Source organism: Mchenga conophoros, linkage group LG7 (genome assembly GCF_057382185.1).
Source record: "Mchenga conophoros isolate Kocher_MC1m ecotype Shallow Benthic linkage group LG7, M_conophoros_male_GT1.1, whole genome shotgun sequence".
Classification (NCBI taxonomy): domain Eukaryota; kingdom Metazoa; phylum Chordata; class Actinopteri; order Cichliformes; family Cichlidae; genus Mchenga; species Mchenga conophoros.
In genome coordinates, this window is record NC_140532.1 from 68,226,296 (window position 1) to 68,243,921 (window position 17,626).

General features: G+C 48.2%; 1 protein-coding gene across 2 annotated transcripts in view; it reads right to left on the reverse strand.

The window, feature by feature from the left end:
• The window catches only part of LOC146571707 (uncharacterized), a 72,190-nt gene that overhangs the window by 20,386 nt on the left and 34,178 nt on the right, over positions 1-17,626 (reverse strand). The window contains exons 5-6 of one of the 2 annotated variants that reach the window (XM_085281029.1): positions 15,791-15,835; positions 14,599-14,721 (exon numbers count right to left, since the gene is read on the reverse strand). In XM_085281029.1, the coding sequence (XP_085137155.1) occupies positions 14,599-14,721; positions 15,791-15,835 (168 nt within the window). Of the gene's footprint in view, positions 1-14,598; positions 14,722-15,790; positions 15,836-17,626 lie in introns of those variants that run through there. The other variant, XR_014893158.1, reaches the window with a different exon arrangement.

The window sequence follows — 17,626 nt, forward strand, 5'->3', positions numbered from 1 at the left end:
AGAGAGAGGAACAGAGAGAGAGAGAGAGGAACAGAGAGGGAGAGGAGCAGAGAGAGAGAGGAACAGAGAGAGAGAGAGAGAGAGAGGAACAGAGAGAGAGAGAGGAGCAGAGAGAGAGAGGAACAGAGAGAGAGAGAGAGAGAGGAACAGAGAGAGAGAGAGAGAGAGGAACAGAGAGAGAGAGAGAGGGACAGAGAGGGAGAGGAGCAGAGAGAGAGAGGAACAGAGAGAGAGAGAGAGAGAGAGGAACAGAGAGAGAGAGGAGCAGAGAGAGAGAGGAACAGAGAGAGAGAGAGAGGAACAGAGAGGGAGAGGAACAGAGAGAGAGAGAGAGAGAGAGAGAGAGAGAGAGAGGAACAGAGAGAGAGGGAGAGGAACAGAGAGAGAGAGGAACAGAGAGAGAGAGAGAGGAACAGAGAGAGAGAGGAACAGAGAGAGAGAGAGAGGAGCAGAGAGAGAGAGGAACAGAGAGAGAGAGGAACAGAGAGAGAGAGAGAGGAGCAGAGAGAGAGAGGAACAGAGAGAGAGAGGAACAGAGAGAGAGAGAGAGGAACAGAGAGGGAGAGGAACAGAGAGAGAGAGGAACAGAGAGAGAGAGGAACAGAGAGGGAGAGGAACAGAGAGAGAGAGAGAGGAACAGAGAGAGAGAGGAACAGAGAGAGAGAGGAACAGAGAGGGAGAGAGAGGAACAGAGAGAGAGAGGAACAGAGAGAGAGAGAGAGGAGCAGAGAGAGAGAGGAACAGAGAGAGAGAGAGAGGAACAGAGAGGGAGAGGAACAGAGAGAGAGAGGAACAGAGAGGGAGAGGAACAGAGAGAGAGAGGAACAGAGAGAGAGAGGAACAGAGAGGGAGAGGAACAGAGAGAGAGAGAGAGGAACAGAGAGAGAGAGGAACAGAGAGGGAGAGAGAGGAGCAGAGAGAGAGAGGAACAGAGAGGGAGAGAGAGGAACAGAGAGAGAGAGGAACAGAGAGAGAGAGGAACAGAGAGAGAGAGAGAGAGGAACAGAGAGAGAGGGAGAGGAACAGAGAGAGAGAGGAACAGAGAGAGAGAGAGAGGAACAGAGAGAGAGGGAGAGGAACAGAGAGAGAGAGGAACAGAGAGGGAGAGAGAGAGAGAGAGAGAGAGAGGAACAGAGAGAGAGGGAGAGGAACAGAGAGAGAGAGGAACAGAGAGAGAGAGAGAGGAGCAGAGAGAGAGAGGAACAGAGAGAGAGAGAGAGGAGCGGAGAGAGAGAGGAACAGAGAGGGAGAGAGAGGAACAGAGAGGGAGAGAGAGGAGCAGAGAGAGAGAGGAACAGAGAGGGAGAGGAACAGAGAGAGAGAGAGAGGAGCGGAGAGAGAGAGGAACAGAGAGGGAGAGGAACAGAGAGAGAGAGAGAGGAGCGGAGAGAGAGAGGAACAGAGAGGGAGAGGAACAGAGAGAGAGAGAGAGGAGCAGAGAGAGAGAGGAACAGAGAGAGAGAGGAACAGAGAGAGAGAGAGAGAGGAACAGAGAGAGAGGGAGAGGAACAGAGAGAGAGAGGAACAGAGAGAGAGAGAGAGGAACAGAGAGAGAGAGAGAGGAGCAGAGAGAGAGAGGAACAGAGAGAGAGAGAGAGGAACAGAGAGAGAGAGAGAGAGGAACAGAGAGAGAGAGAGAGGAACAGAGAGGGAGAGGAACAGAGAGGGAGAGAGAGGAACAGAGAGAGAGAGAGAGGAGCAGAGAGGGAGAGGAACAGAGAGAGAGAGAGAGGAGCAGAGAGAGAGAGGAACAGAGAGGGAGAGAGAGGAACAGAGAGGGAGAGAGAGGAGCAGAGAGAGAGAGAGAGGAGCAGAGAGGGAGAGGAACAGAGAGAGAGAGAGAGGAGCAGAGAGAGAGAGGAACAGAGAGGGAGAGAGAGGAACAGAGAGGGAGAGAGAGGAGCAGAGAGAGAGAGGAACAGAGAGAGAGAGAGAGGAACAGAGAGGGAGAGGAACAGAGAGAGAGAGAGAGAGGAACAGAGAGAGAGAGGAACAGAGAGAGAGAGAGAGAGGAACAGAGAGAGAGAGGAACAGAGAGAGAGAGAGAGAGGAACAGAGAGAGAGAGAGAGGAACAGAGAGGGAGAGGAACAGAGAGGGAGAGAGAGGAACAGAGAGAGAGAGAGAGGAGCAGAGAGGGAGAGGAACAGAGAGAGAGAGAGAGGAGCAGAGAGAGAGAGGAACAGAGAGGGAGAGAGAGGAACAGAGAGGGAGAGAGAGGAGCAGAGAGAGAGAGGAACAGAGAGAGAGAGAGAGGAACAGAGAGGGAGAGGAACAGAGAGAGAGAGAGAGAGGAACAGAGAGAGAGAGGAACAGAGAGAGAGAGAGAGAGGAACAGAGAGAGAGAGAGAGGAACAGAGAGGGAGAGGAACAGAGAGGGAGAGGAACAGAGAGAGAGAGAGAGGAGCAGAGAGAGAGAGGAACAGAGAGAGAGAGAGAGGAGCAGAGAGAGAGAGGAACAGAGAGGGAGAGAGAGGAACAGAGAGAGAGAGGAACAGAGAGAGAGAGAGAGGAGCAGAGAGAGAGAGGAACAGAGAGGGAGAGGAACAGAGAGAGAGAGAGAGGAGCAGAGAGAGAGAGGAACAGAGAGAGAGAGAGAGGAGCAGAGAGAGAGAGGAACAGAGAGGGAGAGAGAGGAACAGAGAGAGAGAGGAACAGAGAGGGAGAGAGAGGAACAGAGAGGGAGAGGAACAGAGAGAGAGAGAGAGGAGCAGAGAGAGAGAGGAACAGAGAGAGAGAGAGGAGCAGAGAGAGAGAGGAACAGAGAGAGAGAGAGAGGAACAGCGAGAGAGAGAGGAACAGAGAGGGAGAGGAACAGAGAGAGAGAGGAACAGAGAGAGAGAGAGAGGAACAGAGAGAGAGAGAGAGGAACAGAGAGAGAGAGGAACAGAGAGAGAGAGAGAGGAACAGAGAGAGAGAGAGAGGAACAGAGAGGGAGAGGAACAGAGAGAGAGAGAGAGGAGCAGAGAGAGAGAGGAACAGAGAGGGAGAGAGAGGAGCAGAGAGAGAGAGGAACAGAGAGAGAGAGAGAGAGAGGAACAGAGAGAGAGAGAGGAACAGAGAGAGAGAGAGGAGCAGAGAGGGAGAGAGAGGAGCAGAGAGGGAGAGGAACAGAGAGAGAGAGAGAGGAGCAGAGAGGGAGAGGAACAGAGAGAGAGAGGAACAGAGAGGGAGAGGAGCAGAGAGGGAGAGGAACAGAGAGAGAGAGAGAGGAGCAGAGAGAGAGAGGAACAGAGAGGGAGAGAGAGGAGCAGAGAGAGAGAGGAACAGAGAGAGAGAGAGAGAGAGGAACAGAGAGAGAGAGAGGAGCAGAGAGGGAGAGGAGCAGAGAGAGAGAGGAACAGAGAGAGAGAGAGAGGAGCAGAGAGGGAGAGGAACAGAGAGAGAGAGGAACAGAGAGGGAGAGAGAGGAGCAGAGAGGGAGAGGAACAGAGAGAGAGGGGAACAGAGAGAGAGAGGAACAGAGAGGGAGAGGAACAGAGAGAGAGAGAGAGGAACAGAGAGGGAGAGAGAGGAACAGAGAGAGAGAGGAACAGAGAGAGAGAGAGAGGAACAGAGAGGGAGAGGAACAGAGAGAGAGAGAGAGGAACAGAGAGGGAGAGGAGCAGAGAGAGAGACGAACAGAGAGAGAGACGAACAGAGAGAGAGAGGAACAGAGAGAGAGAGAGGAGCAGAGAGGGAGAGGAACAGAGAGGGAGAGGAGCAGAGAGAGAGAGGAACAGAGAGGGAGAGGAACAGAGAGAGAGAGAGGAACAGAGAGAGAGAGGAACAGAGAGAGAGAGAGGAGCAGAGAGGGAGAGGAACAGAGAGAGAGAGAGGAGCAGAGAGGGAGAGGAACAGAGAGAGAGAGGAACAGAGAGAGAGAGGAACAGAGAGAGAGAGAGGAGCAGAGAGAGAGAGAGGAGCAGAGAGAGAGAGAGAGGAACAGAGAGAGAGAGAGGAACAGAGAGAGAGAGGAACAGAGAGAGAGAGAGGAGCAGAGAGGGAGAGGAACAGAGAGAGAGAGGAACAGAGAGAGAGAGGAACAGAGAGAGAGAGAGAGGAACAGAGAGAGAGAGAGGAGCAGAGAGGGAGAGGAACAGAGAGGGAGAGGAGCAGAGAGAGAGAGGAACAGAGAGGGAGAGGAACAGAGAGAGAGAGGAACAGAGAGAGAGAGGAACAGAGAGAGAGAGAGGAGCAGAGAGGGAGAGGAACAGAGAGAGAGAGAGGACCAGAGAGGGAGAGGAACAGAGAGAGAGAGGAACAGAGAGAGAGAGAGAGGAACAGAGAGAGAGAGAGGAACAGAGAGGGAGAGGAACAGAGAGAGAGAGGAACAGAGAGAGAGAGGAACAGAGAGAGAGAGAGAGGAACAGAGAGGGAGAGGAACAGAGAGAGAGAGAGAGGAACAGAGAGGGAGAGGAGCAGAGAGAGAGAGGAACAGAGAGAGAGAGGAACAGAGAGAGAGAGAGAGGAACAGAGAGAGAGAGAGGAACAGAGAGGGAGAGGAACAGAGAGAGAGAGGAACAGAGAGAGAGAGAGAGGAACAGAGAGGGAGAGGAACAGAGAGAGAGAGAGAGGAACAGAGAGGGAGAGGAGCAGAGAGAGAGAGGAACAGAGAGGGAGAGGAACAGAGAGAGAGAGGAACAGAGAGAGAGAGAGGAGCAGAGAGGGAGAGGAACAGAGAGGGAGAGGAGCAGAGAGAGAGAGGAACAGAGAGAGAGAGGAACAGAGAGAGAGAGGAACAGAGAGAGAGAGAGGAGCAGAGAGGGAGAGGAACAGAGAGAGAGAGAGGAGCAGAGAGGGAGAGGAACAGAGAGGGAGAGGAACAGAGAGAGAGAGAGAGGAACAGAGAGAGAGAGAGGAACAGAGAGGGAGAGGAACAGAGAGGGAGAGAGAGGAACAGAGAGAGAGAGAGGAACAGAGAGGGAGAGGAACAGAGAGGGAGAGGAACAGAGAGAGAGAGAGGAACAGAGAGGGAGAGGAACAGAGAGAGAGAGAGGAGCAGAGAGGGAGAGGAGCAGAGAGGGAGAGGAACAGAGAGGGAGATGGAGAATGAGGACAGAACAGAAATGAACAAGAGCAGGTGAGACACACATGTTAGTCAAATGGTTGTTTACCAAAAGTATCAGCGTATCACAGGTCCTCATGTATCTCGTACCTCGTGTTTCTTTTTATGTTTGTTATTTTTCAAATTCTATATTTATTAAGTTCTGCAGCTTGTTTGCACAACAAGGCTAAATAATTATATAAATGTTTCTGAATCTAAACAGTGGACTTTGGTAGAATTAAAAAATAAGTGTAGTGCAGGTCTATGATGATTTTTACTGCTACTATCATCTAGTTCTGATTCTGGTTCTGTCTTGATTAAGTTCTAAGTAGTCCTGATTTTGAACTGTTGTAGTCCTGTTTAGTTCTGGATCAGTTCTGGGTCTGGTTGAATTGGGGTTTGGTCCTCATGTCTTGATACAGCCCTGATTTTGTTCTGCCTTGCTGCTGAATTAAAAAAATAGTTTTTTAATTAAGCCCCCCCAATCCCACATGCATACTACCCTTTAGGGCTAGGCCCCGGGTGTATCAAATGTCTGCCTCCGCCTCTGGTCCTCACCCACAGAGGGGACGTGTGGATATCTGCTGAGGACATTGGTAGAAACCTCAGACTGAGAGCAGAAAGTCCTGCTTTGAAGTGAATTCATGGTTAATTAGTTTAAACAGATTTGGCTGTGAGCTGCACGCAGACACACAAACTGCTGTGAGATAATGTGAGCTTTAATTTAACCCAACAGGACTTAACTCTCTGCTAAAGAGCCACATTCAAGGACGGTTATCCCATCGCCATTGTGTGTTGTATTAGAACATGCCGCTAATTGTGTTTCTTAATGTGATCTAATCAATCTGAATAAGCGGCCTGTGTGAAGGACACGAGGATACGAGTGCATTCACAGCGAGGGACAAACATTTAGAAACATTTGTATTTAAATCTGCTCAGTGAGCGAGCTCACATTAACTCTGACTGTGTGTGATGGTTTCATCCTGCTCAGATAAGCTGACATGTTCCCCTCCCACAGGGTCAAAAATCCGTCACCGTCACAGCTGCAGCAACACTGGTGCAGTTTTACAGAGCTGTGAAGTCTGCAGCAGGAAATCAGAGTGAAGTCATCTTTTTTCCGTCTATCCATCTGTCCGTGTGTCTGTCAGCCCACCATCCATCCATTCATCCGTCCATCTGCCCATCTGTCTATCCATTCAACCATCCATCCATCCATCTGTCTATCCATTCAACCATCCATCCATCTATCCATTCATCTGTCCATCCGCCCATCTGTCTATCCATTCAACCATCCATCCATTCATCCGTCCATCCGCCCATCTGTCTATCCATTCAACCATCCATCCATCTGTCTATCCATTCAACCATTCATCCATCCATCCATCTGTCTATCCATTCAACCATCCATCCATCTGTCTATCCATTCAACCATCCATCTATCCATTCATCCGTCCATCCGCCCATCTGTCTATCCATTCAACCATTCATCCATCCATCTGTCTATCCATTCAACCATCCATCCATCTATCCATTCATCCGTCCATCCGCCCATCTGTCTATCCATTCAACCATCCATCCATTCATCCGTCCATCCGCCCATCTGTCTATCCATTCAATCTCTGGACTCTCCACCATTTGACCTTAGAACTGAAGAAGCTTCTCGGATGAGAGGTGAAACGTCTTCAAGTAACTTAAAGAAGTCCAGACGCTTTTCTTTGCAAGCTCCTTTGACTACGATGACCTGGATGACTGAGAACCTTCACAGGCATATCCATTCAACCATTCATCCATCCATCTGTCTATCCATCCATCCATCCATCCATCAGTCTCTCCATCCATCCGTCCATCCATCAGTCTCTCCATCCATCCGTCCATCCATCAGTCTCTCCATCCATCCATCCATCCATCCATCCGTCTATCCATTCAACCATCCATCAATCCATCCATCCATCCATCTGTCTATCCATCTGTCTATCCATTCAACCATTCATCCATCCATCCATCTGTCTATCCATTCAACCATTCATCCATCCACCCGTCCATTCGTTCATCCGTCCATCCATCCATCCATCCATCCATCCATCCATCCATCCATCCATCCATCCATCCATCCGCCTATCCATCCAACCATCCATCCATCCGTCTATCCATCCGTCTATCCATTCAACCATTCATCCATCCATCCATTCATCTGTCTATCCATTCAACCATTCATCCATCCACCCGTCCGTTCGTCCGTCCGTCCGTCCGTCCATCCATCCATCCATCCATCCATCTGTCTATCCATTCAACCATTCATCCATCCATCCATCCATCCATCCGTCTGTCTATCCATTCAACCATCCATCCATCCATCCGTCCATCCATCCATCCATCCATCCATCCATCCATCCATCCATTCAAACATTCATCCATTCATCTGTCTATCCATTCAACCATTCATCCATCCATCCATCCATCTATCCATTCAACCATCCATCCATTCATCCATTCAACCATCTATCCATCCATCCATCCATCCGCCCATCTGTCTATCCATTCAACCATTCATCCATCCATCCGTCTATCCATTCAACCATTCATCCATCCATCCATCTATCCATTCAACCATCCATCCATCCATCCATCCATCCGCCCATCTGTCTATCCATTCAACCATCCATCCATCCATCCGTCTAACCATTCAACCATCCATCCATCCGTCAGTCTGTCCGTCCTTCCATCCATCTTTTCCGGTATGGGAGTGGGTACACTCTGGATGGGTCACCAGTCCATCAGAAAGAAAGACTTCCTGCACATGTCTGAACTTGCTCATGATGACCTTTGACAGAACAGCAGTATCTGATACTCTGGGAAGAAGACAATAAGAGCTCTACAATAACCATCAAAGTGGACTGACTCTTCTTCTCCACATTTTTAAGTTTACAATGTTTAGTTCTATTTTTAAGCACTGGGTGCTGCCCCTCAGCAGGCTTCGGAACCTAGCTAATCCTAAAATAGCTGGTTGAAGGGGAGAAGCTAAACAGCTAGTTTCAGAGAGAGGGTGCACTGAGGGGCTGCACTGAGGCCCAGTGTTGTCAGATATTATTTTGAATCGTGAATCATGGAAAACTACTCTGGTGAAGTCCAGGAATAATAATGTGGAGCTGAAAGCAGCAGATCCACTTTTCAGAGTATATTATTTTTCTTTGTGTGTAAAGTTCTCATTGGCAGCTGTGCTAACACTACGGCACAAACACTGCACACAGAGACACAAAGATGGACTTACAAACTGTGTGTCCGAGTGAGTGGAAGAGGAGAAAACAGAAAACGTTAAACTTAGTGGGAGAATGAAGGGCTTGTTTCAAATATCAGACTGTAATCCTAATATTAAAGTGACTGTAGGAGGAATCATGGTCATTTTCTGTTTTTTTTTTTTTAAATGGAGTTTCTTGCCCTTCTTTAACTACTTGCAGTGGTTTTTGATGTCTGTGGATATATAATCCCACACAACTCATCAGTCCTCCGTGCATCCGGAGGGAGGATCGAAGCTGGTTTTGCTTTAATACAGCAAACATTTGATTCATGACTCATTCTGATGGATGTTAAAGTCGTCCTGATGCGAGTCCTTGGTAAGATGCTGCGTTTCCTCCTCACACTGCTTCATCAGAAGCCCCTCCTCCTGGTCCTGTTATTTGGACCCCTTCCCTCGTGGTGCTGCTCTAAACTGGATTAAACAGCCTGAACATCGTTTTCTGCTGTTTTCCGCCCATTTAATTATGCCGCACTGATGTTCCTCATTCAGCCAACAACCGTGAGCGTGAAAACCGAGCGGGGCGCCGCCATCACAGGAACAGGAGGGGAAAAACCTGTCAATGTCCACAGGATGCTTCATGGAGGTTTATTTTGGCAGCGTGCCCGTGTTGGCGGCGAGGTGCAGACTGACCACTAAGCCCAGAGTTTTCATTAAAAGGTGCTAACTGAAGCCGGCCTCACCCGCCGGCCTCTTCCAACACTCGACCAGATTGTTCGTGCCTCCACCTCAGCCTCACACAGGCAGGTGTTCAAGACTGCAGAGGACACATTTATTCATTTCCTCGAGTCAATCAGAGGCAAAACTTACTTTTCCAAACTCAAACATCGAATGCTTTTCTTCTCAGAGCAGATTATTCTGCATTTACGGCAATGCTCTGACGAGCCATAGGCTGAAAGAGTCAAACTGATCCGGACGAGTAGAAAGCACTGATGCATCTGAATAACGATCAGCTTGAATTAGAGTCCAGAATCTGTTAGTTTGAATGAGTTTTTTCTGACATCTTTGATTTAGAGTCTACTACAGAAGCAAGGACACATTCTCACAAACACCAGCAGACTGAGAGACCTGCAGGCTGTCTGAATGCAGGATCTCTGGATCGTGCACAGTGCAGGGATTTTCTGTTCCTTTAAATGGTTAACGAGCCAACTAGAACACGGGCCAACTCAACGAGCCACAAAAGCTCCATGTTACACATTTGCAAACATGACAGACACCTGTCCGCCTCAGCGGGACACTCGGGCCTCCGAGAGACGCTCACAGCCGTTGTCCTCGCACAGATCCGGGGGTAGCGCCGACAGTGACCCGGCACAAACCGCCGACTGCCTGCCAACAGTCGGGCTCGGTGTGCCGAGCATCTGTCGGCCCTTTGGAGGTGGAGGAGGGACGCGCGGGATGAGTTAGCGCCGCTCGCCTGGAAGCAGCAGGCAAAAAGCACATCAGAAAGGCGTCAGCTTCACTCCTTCCGTTTTGATCAAGCGAGGCATGAAAAGGAGAGCAACGCTGTCAAGTGGCGAGAGGGCTACGCCATTAATGTTGTTATTTCTGCACGGGGAGGTCTGTGCAGCTAATGGAAGGGGGGGCACATTAGGCGAGGCCATATGGAGGGGTCCCTTTGCCGGAGCTCTTGAATAGGCAGCTTAGAGCTGTGTGAAATTCTGCTTGTGTAGAGTTTTCAAAGACAGCCTGCAACAGCTCTGCCATATGTGGCGCTCTGAAAAGCCGGCTCTTTATTGGCTGTGGAGTCACACTTTGACTTAACAATGAATATGAGGAACATATGCTGGGATGGGGTCTCAAAGAGCTGCAGGAGAAGAAAGGAAACCACAGATCGATGCAGGAGCGCCGCTCACAAACAAGGACAATCTCGCCGTTCCCGAGATCCTCCGCTCAGCACCGTGAAATCAAACCGCCACCAAATAAAAGTACAGAGGCTCCGGCGAATGGCTGTGGAGAAATTATCAGTCCCTCCCATCTGCTGGGAGCCGAGCCGCCTCCCTTCAGGCTCGCTGTCTGCTCAGATATTAATTACCATGTAATTACAATATCATTACACACGCCCGCTGTCTGGCTGCTGGGCCGCTCCAATCGCACGCAGGCCTAATGAGCGTGGACCCGCCATCCCGATGCGGCGTCCAAGGCGCGCAGCGGAAGGCCAGTCGGCGCCGGCGTGTTTGAGCCCCCCGAAATCTCCAGACCCCGAGACACAAAACAGCTCAACGAGCTGACCACAGACAGGAAGACGCACATGCGATAAGGCCGTGTTGTTGCTGCGTTTCTTCATTTTATCAGTTTGATAAAATCTCTGACTTTTAATTTTTTTTTTCCATATTTGTGTCCGTTTCTGTCTCTTTGTCGTTGTTTTGCGTTTCTTTGTATTTGTGCTTCTTAGCTTTCGGCAGGGTTTAGTCTCTGTGCGGTGGTTCGGCGTCTCTGTGCACGCCGTGTTCGGTAATCCGTCCATGTTGCTGTGATTAACCTGATGGCAGGCTGTCAGAGCTGTCAGCCTCTTTGAAGAGAGGGCTGCACGGCTCGCAGCGCAGTGCTGCATTTCTGCAGGTGTTTCAAACAAACACACAGGACGTCTGAGTGAGGCCAGTTTACATGAACTGAATTTTACATTAACGCCGCCCTCTGCTCGCGTGAACGTCCGACTTGTTTAAACTCGCCGTGGTGACGGGAGACAGGAGGTGAGGGAGCTGCTCTCTGTGATATGGGCGCTCAGCTAATTGAGGCAGAAGGCAGAGGTGTTCTGTTGTGTTCAGATGATTCATGTTAACGAAGCCAAACTCACCCCCTTCATGTACGGCAGGTTTGCATCACAGGAGGCCGTCAGCGGCAGCCGGAAAGAGTCAGAACACAGAAGCCGATGAATTCACAGTGAAACAGCCTGAGAGCAGGACTGAAAACAGGAGGGACAAAAGCTGCTGGCTGCTAAACTACTGTCCAAACTAACGTGGAACAAACACATCCCGTCGATTGATTTATTGGTCATGACCTTTCACTCATTCAAGAGTCGAAGTGCTGCTATATTTATTACTGCACTGCAGTGGTTTGTATCATATCTATCTAATAGACTCCAGTTTGTGCATGTAAATGGAGAGTCCTCTTCACACACTGAGGTTAATTATGGAGTTCCACAGGGTTCAGTGCTAGGACCAATTCTGTTTACATTATACATGCTTCAAATTCAAATTCAAATTTTATTTGTCACGTACACAGTCATACACAGTACGATATGTAGTGAAATGCTTGGACAACTGCTCGTGACCTAAAGAAAACAAAAAAGGAAAAGGCTATGAATAAGATAGGAAATAAATATGAAAAATTAAAATGCTTCCCTTAGGCAGCATCATTAGAAGACATAGCATACATTTACACTGCTATGCAGATGACACCCAGCTCTATCTGTCCATGAAGCCAGATAACACACACCAATGAGTTAAACTGCAGGAATGTCTTAAAGACATAAAGACCTGGATGGCCGCTAACTTTCTGCTTCTTAATTCAGATAAAGCCAATAAAACCTGTCAGTCACTTTGTGTTTACACACCTCTCTGCATTTAATCATTAGTTATTATTAATCTCTGGCTGCACAGCGTGCCTTTGTCCTGTCCTCCCTTCACTCCTGGTTTTGGTGGTGAGACGGTAAAGTTTTATTTTAAAGGTGAACCTTCTGTGTTTCAGTTTGCATTACACTTTTTCTATTTTCAGCACAGCACAGCTCAAAAACAAAAATGACAATTCATGCAACCTACAAGTGGGTGCAATAACAGGTAGGTGTTCTGCAGCAACCACTCCCCAGGGCACATTTTTCCCTAGCAACTGGAGGTTACCATGTGGTCGCTGACCGGTCTCTGGGCCTAAATCCACGTATGTTGGTCCCACCCAAGCCTCTGTGCTGGATGGATGTTTTACCCGTGGTTCCACATGCTAGCTTCATTTTGTTATCATTTGTGCGTTTATATGAATTTTTATTTATTTTGGAGCATTTTCTCCACCGTTCAGAGCTTTTTACCTGACCTTGTGAATGCAGGCAGTCTGCTATAAAACATTTTGTACTAGAATTAAAGAGTTTGTAGGTACAAACGTGTTTCGCCTGCATAAAGAGAATTGATGTAAGTGTGAATATAACCACAGTGTATGTTAAACACTTCATGGATCAGGTTTCATTGAACAAAATCATTTTTTCTGTGTAAAAATCTACAGTGTGACTCCTCGGTTAGCTTAAGTGAAGCTGTTATAAGCTCAGCTTTATTCATGAAAATGATTACAGCTCTTCTCACACGTCAGCGTAGTTTACTCAGGACGGTCCAGACAGTAACCATGAAGCCTCCGTCCTCAGTCTTCTGTTTATCTGATCCTCGTCCTCACCTGCTGCCTGACTCTCAGCAGCTTCTTATCCAAACTAATAGGATCATTACCCCCCCTCCATTCATTCAGCTGCACTCCCCTTTCTTTCTTTTCAATAAGCAGATTACTAACGTCTTTGTTGCTCTTTGAACATTTAATTTCCTTAAGCCAATTATTTTGTGAAAGCGTCCGGCTCTGAAGCCATTTATCGACGTTTGCTGACAGCGTGGTGACGGCAGAGCTCAGGTGGAGCGGCAGGCTGCAGCATGGAACCAGAGGAACACTTATTATTAAATGAACCAATTATTACTGTCTGCAAAAGTAAAGCCACACCTACTTCCTGCTTCCAGTAGAGAGCCTCAGATTAAAGGCGGTTCCTGTCCAAAACAACACAACAAAGTTAGGAGGCAGACTGGGAGCTTTGAAAGTTTGGGTCCAGAGGTCAGTTCATGGTCTCCAATGAGCTGAGGCGAAGCTTAGCAGGAAGCTGCCTGTGAGGACTCACTGCTGCCTCTGCTGAGCATCAGAGGACCTGCAGGTTTTGATGTTTAATTGTTGGTTTTCACTTGTTTTTGGCGAGATGTAGTAAAAGAAAACTCAGTCAGACAGAGACCAGTCGGTGATTCTCTGGAAACCTCCGGTCGCTGGAGAAAACCGTGTCACCAGATCAGTGGCTGCTGTTGCTGGCTGTCACCAGATGAAATCAGTCACAAAGATGGTGTTGCACCACCGTAAACGGTTGTGTTTTTACACTGCAACCAAAACATTTCCGAAGGTGCAGTTCTTATTGTGAAGGCAACTGTAATTCCCTTCATTTTGGGGTGAGTCGATCTTCTGTTCTTCGACTGCAGCTAGCTCAGAATGCTGCTGCACGTCTTTTGACTGACACTCGTAGATGCGAGCACATCACCCAGTTTTATATTCACTTCATTGGCTGCCCGTGCATTTTAGGATCATTTTAAGCTGCTTTTATTTGTTTTTAAATGTCTGTCCAATGCTGCCCCTCTGTACCTCTCTGAGCTCTTCATCCACACATACCCTCCCGGCCCCTCAGGTGGGCAGACCAGCTCCTCCTGAGCGAGCCCAGGACTAATCGTGAGCTCAGAGGGGATCGGGCGTTTGCTGTGGCAGCACCAAAACTGTGGAATGAGTTGCCTTTACATGTTAGACAGGACCTTCCTTATCTGTTTTTAAATCACGTCTTAAAACATATTTATTTACCTTGGCTTTCAGCACAGCAGGACTTGTTGATGTCTCTTAATATGTTTCTTATTAATTACATTATTTTTAATTTTAAGATATTCTATATGGAATTTAAACTGTTTTCTCTTTCTTCTATATTTGTAGCACCCCTAACCCTTATAAATAAAGATGCTATGCTATACTTCGAGCAGACAAGCCAGCATCTTCTATACAGATACGGGCAACAGGCTTTCAGTGCAGCATGGTCAACCTCTCTGTGACAGGTTCCACCCACTGACACCAGCTACCACCCACCAGCTGGTTGGTGAATGCACATATTTCCATGGGAGACCGGCCCGTGTGACCTTTCTGTTCTCTAATCCTCCTCCGTGAAGCTCTTTGAGCTGCACGTGTGAAACAGAAATAATTCAGTCATCCTATGAAAATATGACCTGTGAGCAGGTAAGCAAGTGTTTTACTTACAGTGATGAAATCCTGACGAGGTGAGAAAAGAGGAAAGGAAAAAGGAAAGAGTTCAAGTGTTTAGAGGATGAATCAGAATAGCGGCGTGCTCACTATCTCCGCCTATAAGTCCTACTGCACGCGCTCCAGCTAATGCACCAGACTCTATTCAAGCATCGCTGTGTGTGTAACAAACACTGATGGCTTTAATCCAGCAGCTACTGATCACTAAATGACACCTTCTGCGTCAGAGCACCGCACAGGAGCACTAGGTCTGAAGCGGACCTTCTTTAGCACGAGCCCGGGCTCCTGAGCGAGCAGCCGGCGCTGGGTGGCCACGTTCCCCACGGCACAGCTCTTCAGCCACTCCTTCTCCAGAGGATCCAGAGAAACCCTGTGGAACAGAGACTGGGGGAGGAAGGGGAGGGAGAGGAAAGGAGAGGAAGGTGACCTCCATCTGTATTTAAACTATAACCGAACACCAATGAAGAAGCGACGAAGCCCAGGCTGTCTCCGCCCCCTGACATTTGGAACTGTTGAGCGAGGTGAACGTGTTTTCTTCCAAACTTTCAGTTTGATGCTAAAAACTGATTTTGTAACATTTCCTCTAGTGTCTTGATTTTCTGTCATAAACTGGCGTCCTCGTTGTCCTCTAGCCAAGGCGGGGGCTGCTGGGCGGCGGGCGAGCGGGGATCCTGACGCCATTAGTGGTGTTTATTGGCCAGCAGGGTGCTGCGAAGCACCACCCAGGCCTTTAATCAGAGGCCTGCCGGGCTGTCCTCACTGTTTACCTGATAGCTCCGTGTTAATTACACAGCCTGGGCGGGCACAGAGGGAGGCCGTCCTTCAGCTTGATGGCACGCCGTGGCGGCGAGCAACACGGCTAACGGCTCGCAGTCGACCCTGATGCAGCAGGAAGAAAACACGTCCAGCTCAGTGCACGTTTAAAACTTGTTTCCAGCACAGAGACGTGTTTTCAGTCAGCTGCAGAGGAAACCTGCCCTCAGCTTGGCGTAGGCGTCCGAAGGGCTGAGACTCAGAAACCAACCGAGAGCTGTACACTCATGGACACCAGATAGTAGTTTAGTCTGGTTTGGTCTGATTTGGAGCTCGTGTTGGACTGACGAGAGGCTGGACTTTACCTCGGTCAGTAAAGTATAACTGGTGTCGCAGCAGACGCTGGTTAATCCAAGCCGGAGCCTGAACAAACTGAAGCCACAAACATCGATCAGACTCCGCGATCTGGACACGAATCAATAACGAAACTGTCGCTCTGCAAACTTACAGCCCAGTAACAGGCGGACAGTTCCTGCTGGGTCCAGTCAGACAGCAGCAGGAGGCCATCACAGCCAATGAGCAGCCAGCGCTGTGTCATTATGGGACATCACCATGGGAACGGCATTGGGGGGAGGGTCTGTTTCAGCTCTTTCACACACACACACACACACACACACAGCGAAGGCTCTTTGTGTCTCACCATGACGGAGGACGTTGTGACGCTCCTCGTGTCGTCCTCCTCGCTCTGCCAAACAACAACAACACAAACTCATCAACATTCACAGAAAACTTTTAGCTCTGACATCCCCGTCAGACAGAATCTTTACACCGAGTTCTCAGCACAAAATATTTCTACTGCTTTGACATACAGCGCTCCCTCGTTTATCGCGGGAGTTACGTTCTAAAAATAACTAGCGACAGGTGAAATCCACGAAGTAGCCAACTTTATTTTTTACAATTATTATAGATGTTTTAAGGCTGTGAAACCCCTCACCACACACTTTATGCACTTTCCCACACAGGCATGAACATTTTCACACTCTTCTCTCTTGTTTAAACGCTCTCAAAGTTTAAACCTTCGTAGAAAAATAAGTCCAGTGTTATCGAATGAAACCAAAGATCAAATCAGCTGCCAAAGAATTCAACAGTAACGAATCATTAACGAATCAATGGTGCGGAAGTAGACAAAGCAAGAAGAATGAGATGAGTAAAGTTTGACTTATCTGACTGTTTTGTTTCCTTATTGCACCTTATAATCCAAAAAATATGGTAACTTCTGCCTTTAGCACAGACCTTCCCAAAGTGTGGGGCCCGCCCCCAAGGGGGGGCACAGAGCCATTGCAAGGGGGGGGGGGGGGGGGGGGGGTAAGAAAAGGGGAAAAATAAAAAACAACGCTTGGACACTGCTAGCACGGCGCCCACACAAACGCAAAGCAGGAGATGAAGCATCGCTGAATATGTTTCCAAACCAACTTCATTCTAAGCCAAAGAAAATATGGTGAAGCAAATCTGCCCTTTGGCTTCACCTGCACAGGTGCTGAGGCAGGTCTATGGGCTCAAAATGTGGTCATAAATATTTTGTACTTGTAAAAAAGATTTGTATGTGTAAAAAGAATTTGTGTGTGCGTAAAAAAGATTTGTATGTGTAAAAAAGATTTGTGTGTGCGTAAAAAAGATTTGTGTGTGGACTTAGAAAAACACCCCTGCAAGTTACAAGTACGGATTTTGACCCTATTTTTCTTCCTTTCATCTGATTGGTCAATGTCATGTCAATCACAAATGTAACAATCCAATCAGAGAACAGATGGGTTTGGCTGTCGGAGGGGCGCTTTTTTGAACTGCAGGTCCTTGAAGGGTGATACAGTTTGAAGCTGGAGGATCGCTATATAAATATCCGATAGCAGCTAGGTCCCCTAACTTTCAGTAGCTGTTGAAAGGAAAAAGTTGTGCTATATCAGTGGTTAGAAATACCATTATTACTTTAGGATTAGTTTAACACAAAGTCAGGGCTGACCCAGGACCATGGCTGTGAGTCACAGTGGCAGCATAAAAGTCCTTTCACATCGGACGCAGGATGTGCTGCTAATGCTAACTGCTAACTAAAAGCAAAGGATCCAGAATTTGTTGCGCTGGCTGCTGGGCTCTGTGGGTTTTTGCAGCAGCTCTACCTGTACTAGATGCACCTGCTCCTTGTCTTTTCTATCTCTGACTTTATGTCCTCTACAAGAGTTTGTTTTTTTTGCTGGTTCTTCAAATGTTCAATAAAAACATGTATGCTAATTCATAACGAAGAAAGCTTTGTAATGAAGACTGTCATTTCCAAAACACTGCCCGCCCCCGCCCCGCGGTCCGCAGTGCTGTTGAAAAGGCTGTGGAAGTCCCTGTATTAAACACGTAGTCCTGTGACACAAAAATCACCAAACTCGGACGACCACAGACTGTTTTCCTTCGTGGTGATGAAGGAAAACGCTGGGTTGGCATGTAAAAGGGCATTTATTCCCTTCAAAGACCTGCAGTTAAAAAAAAGCGCCCCTCC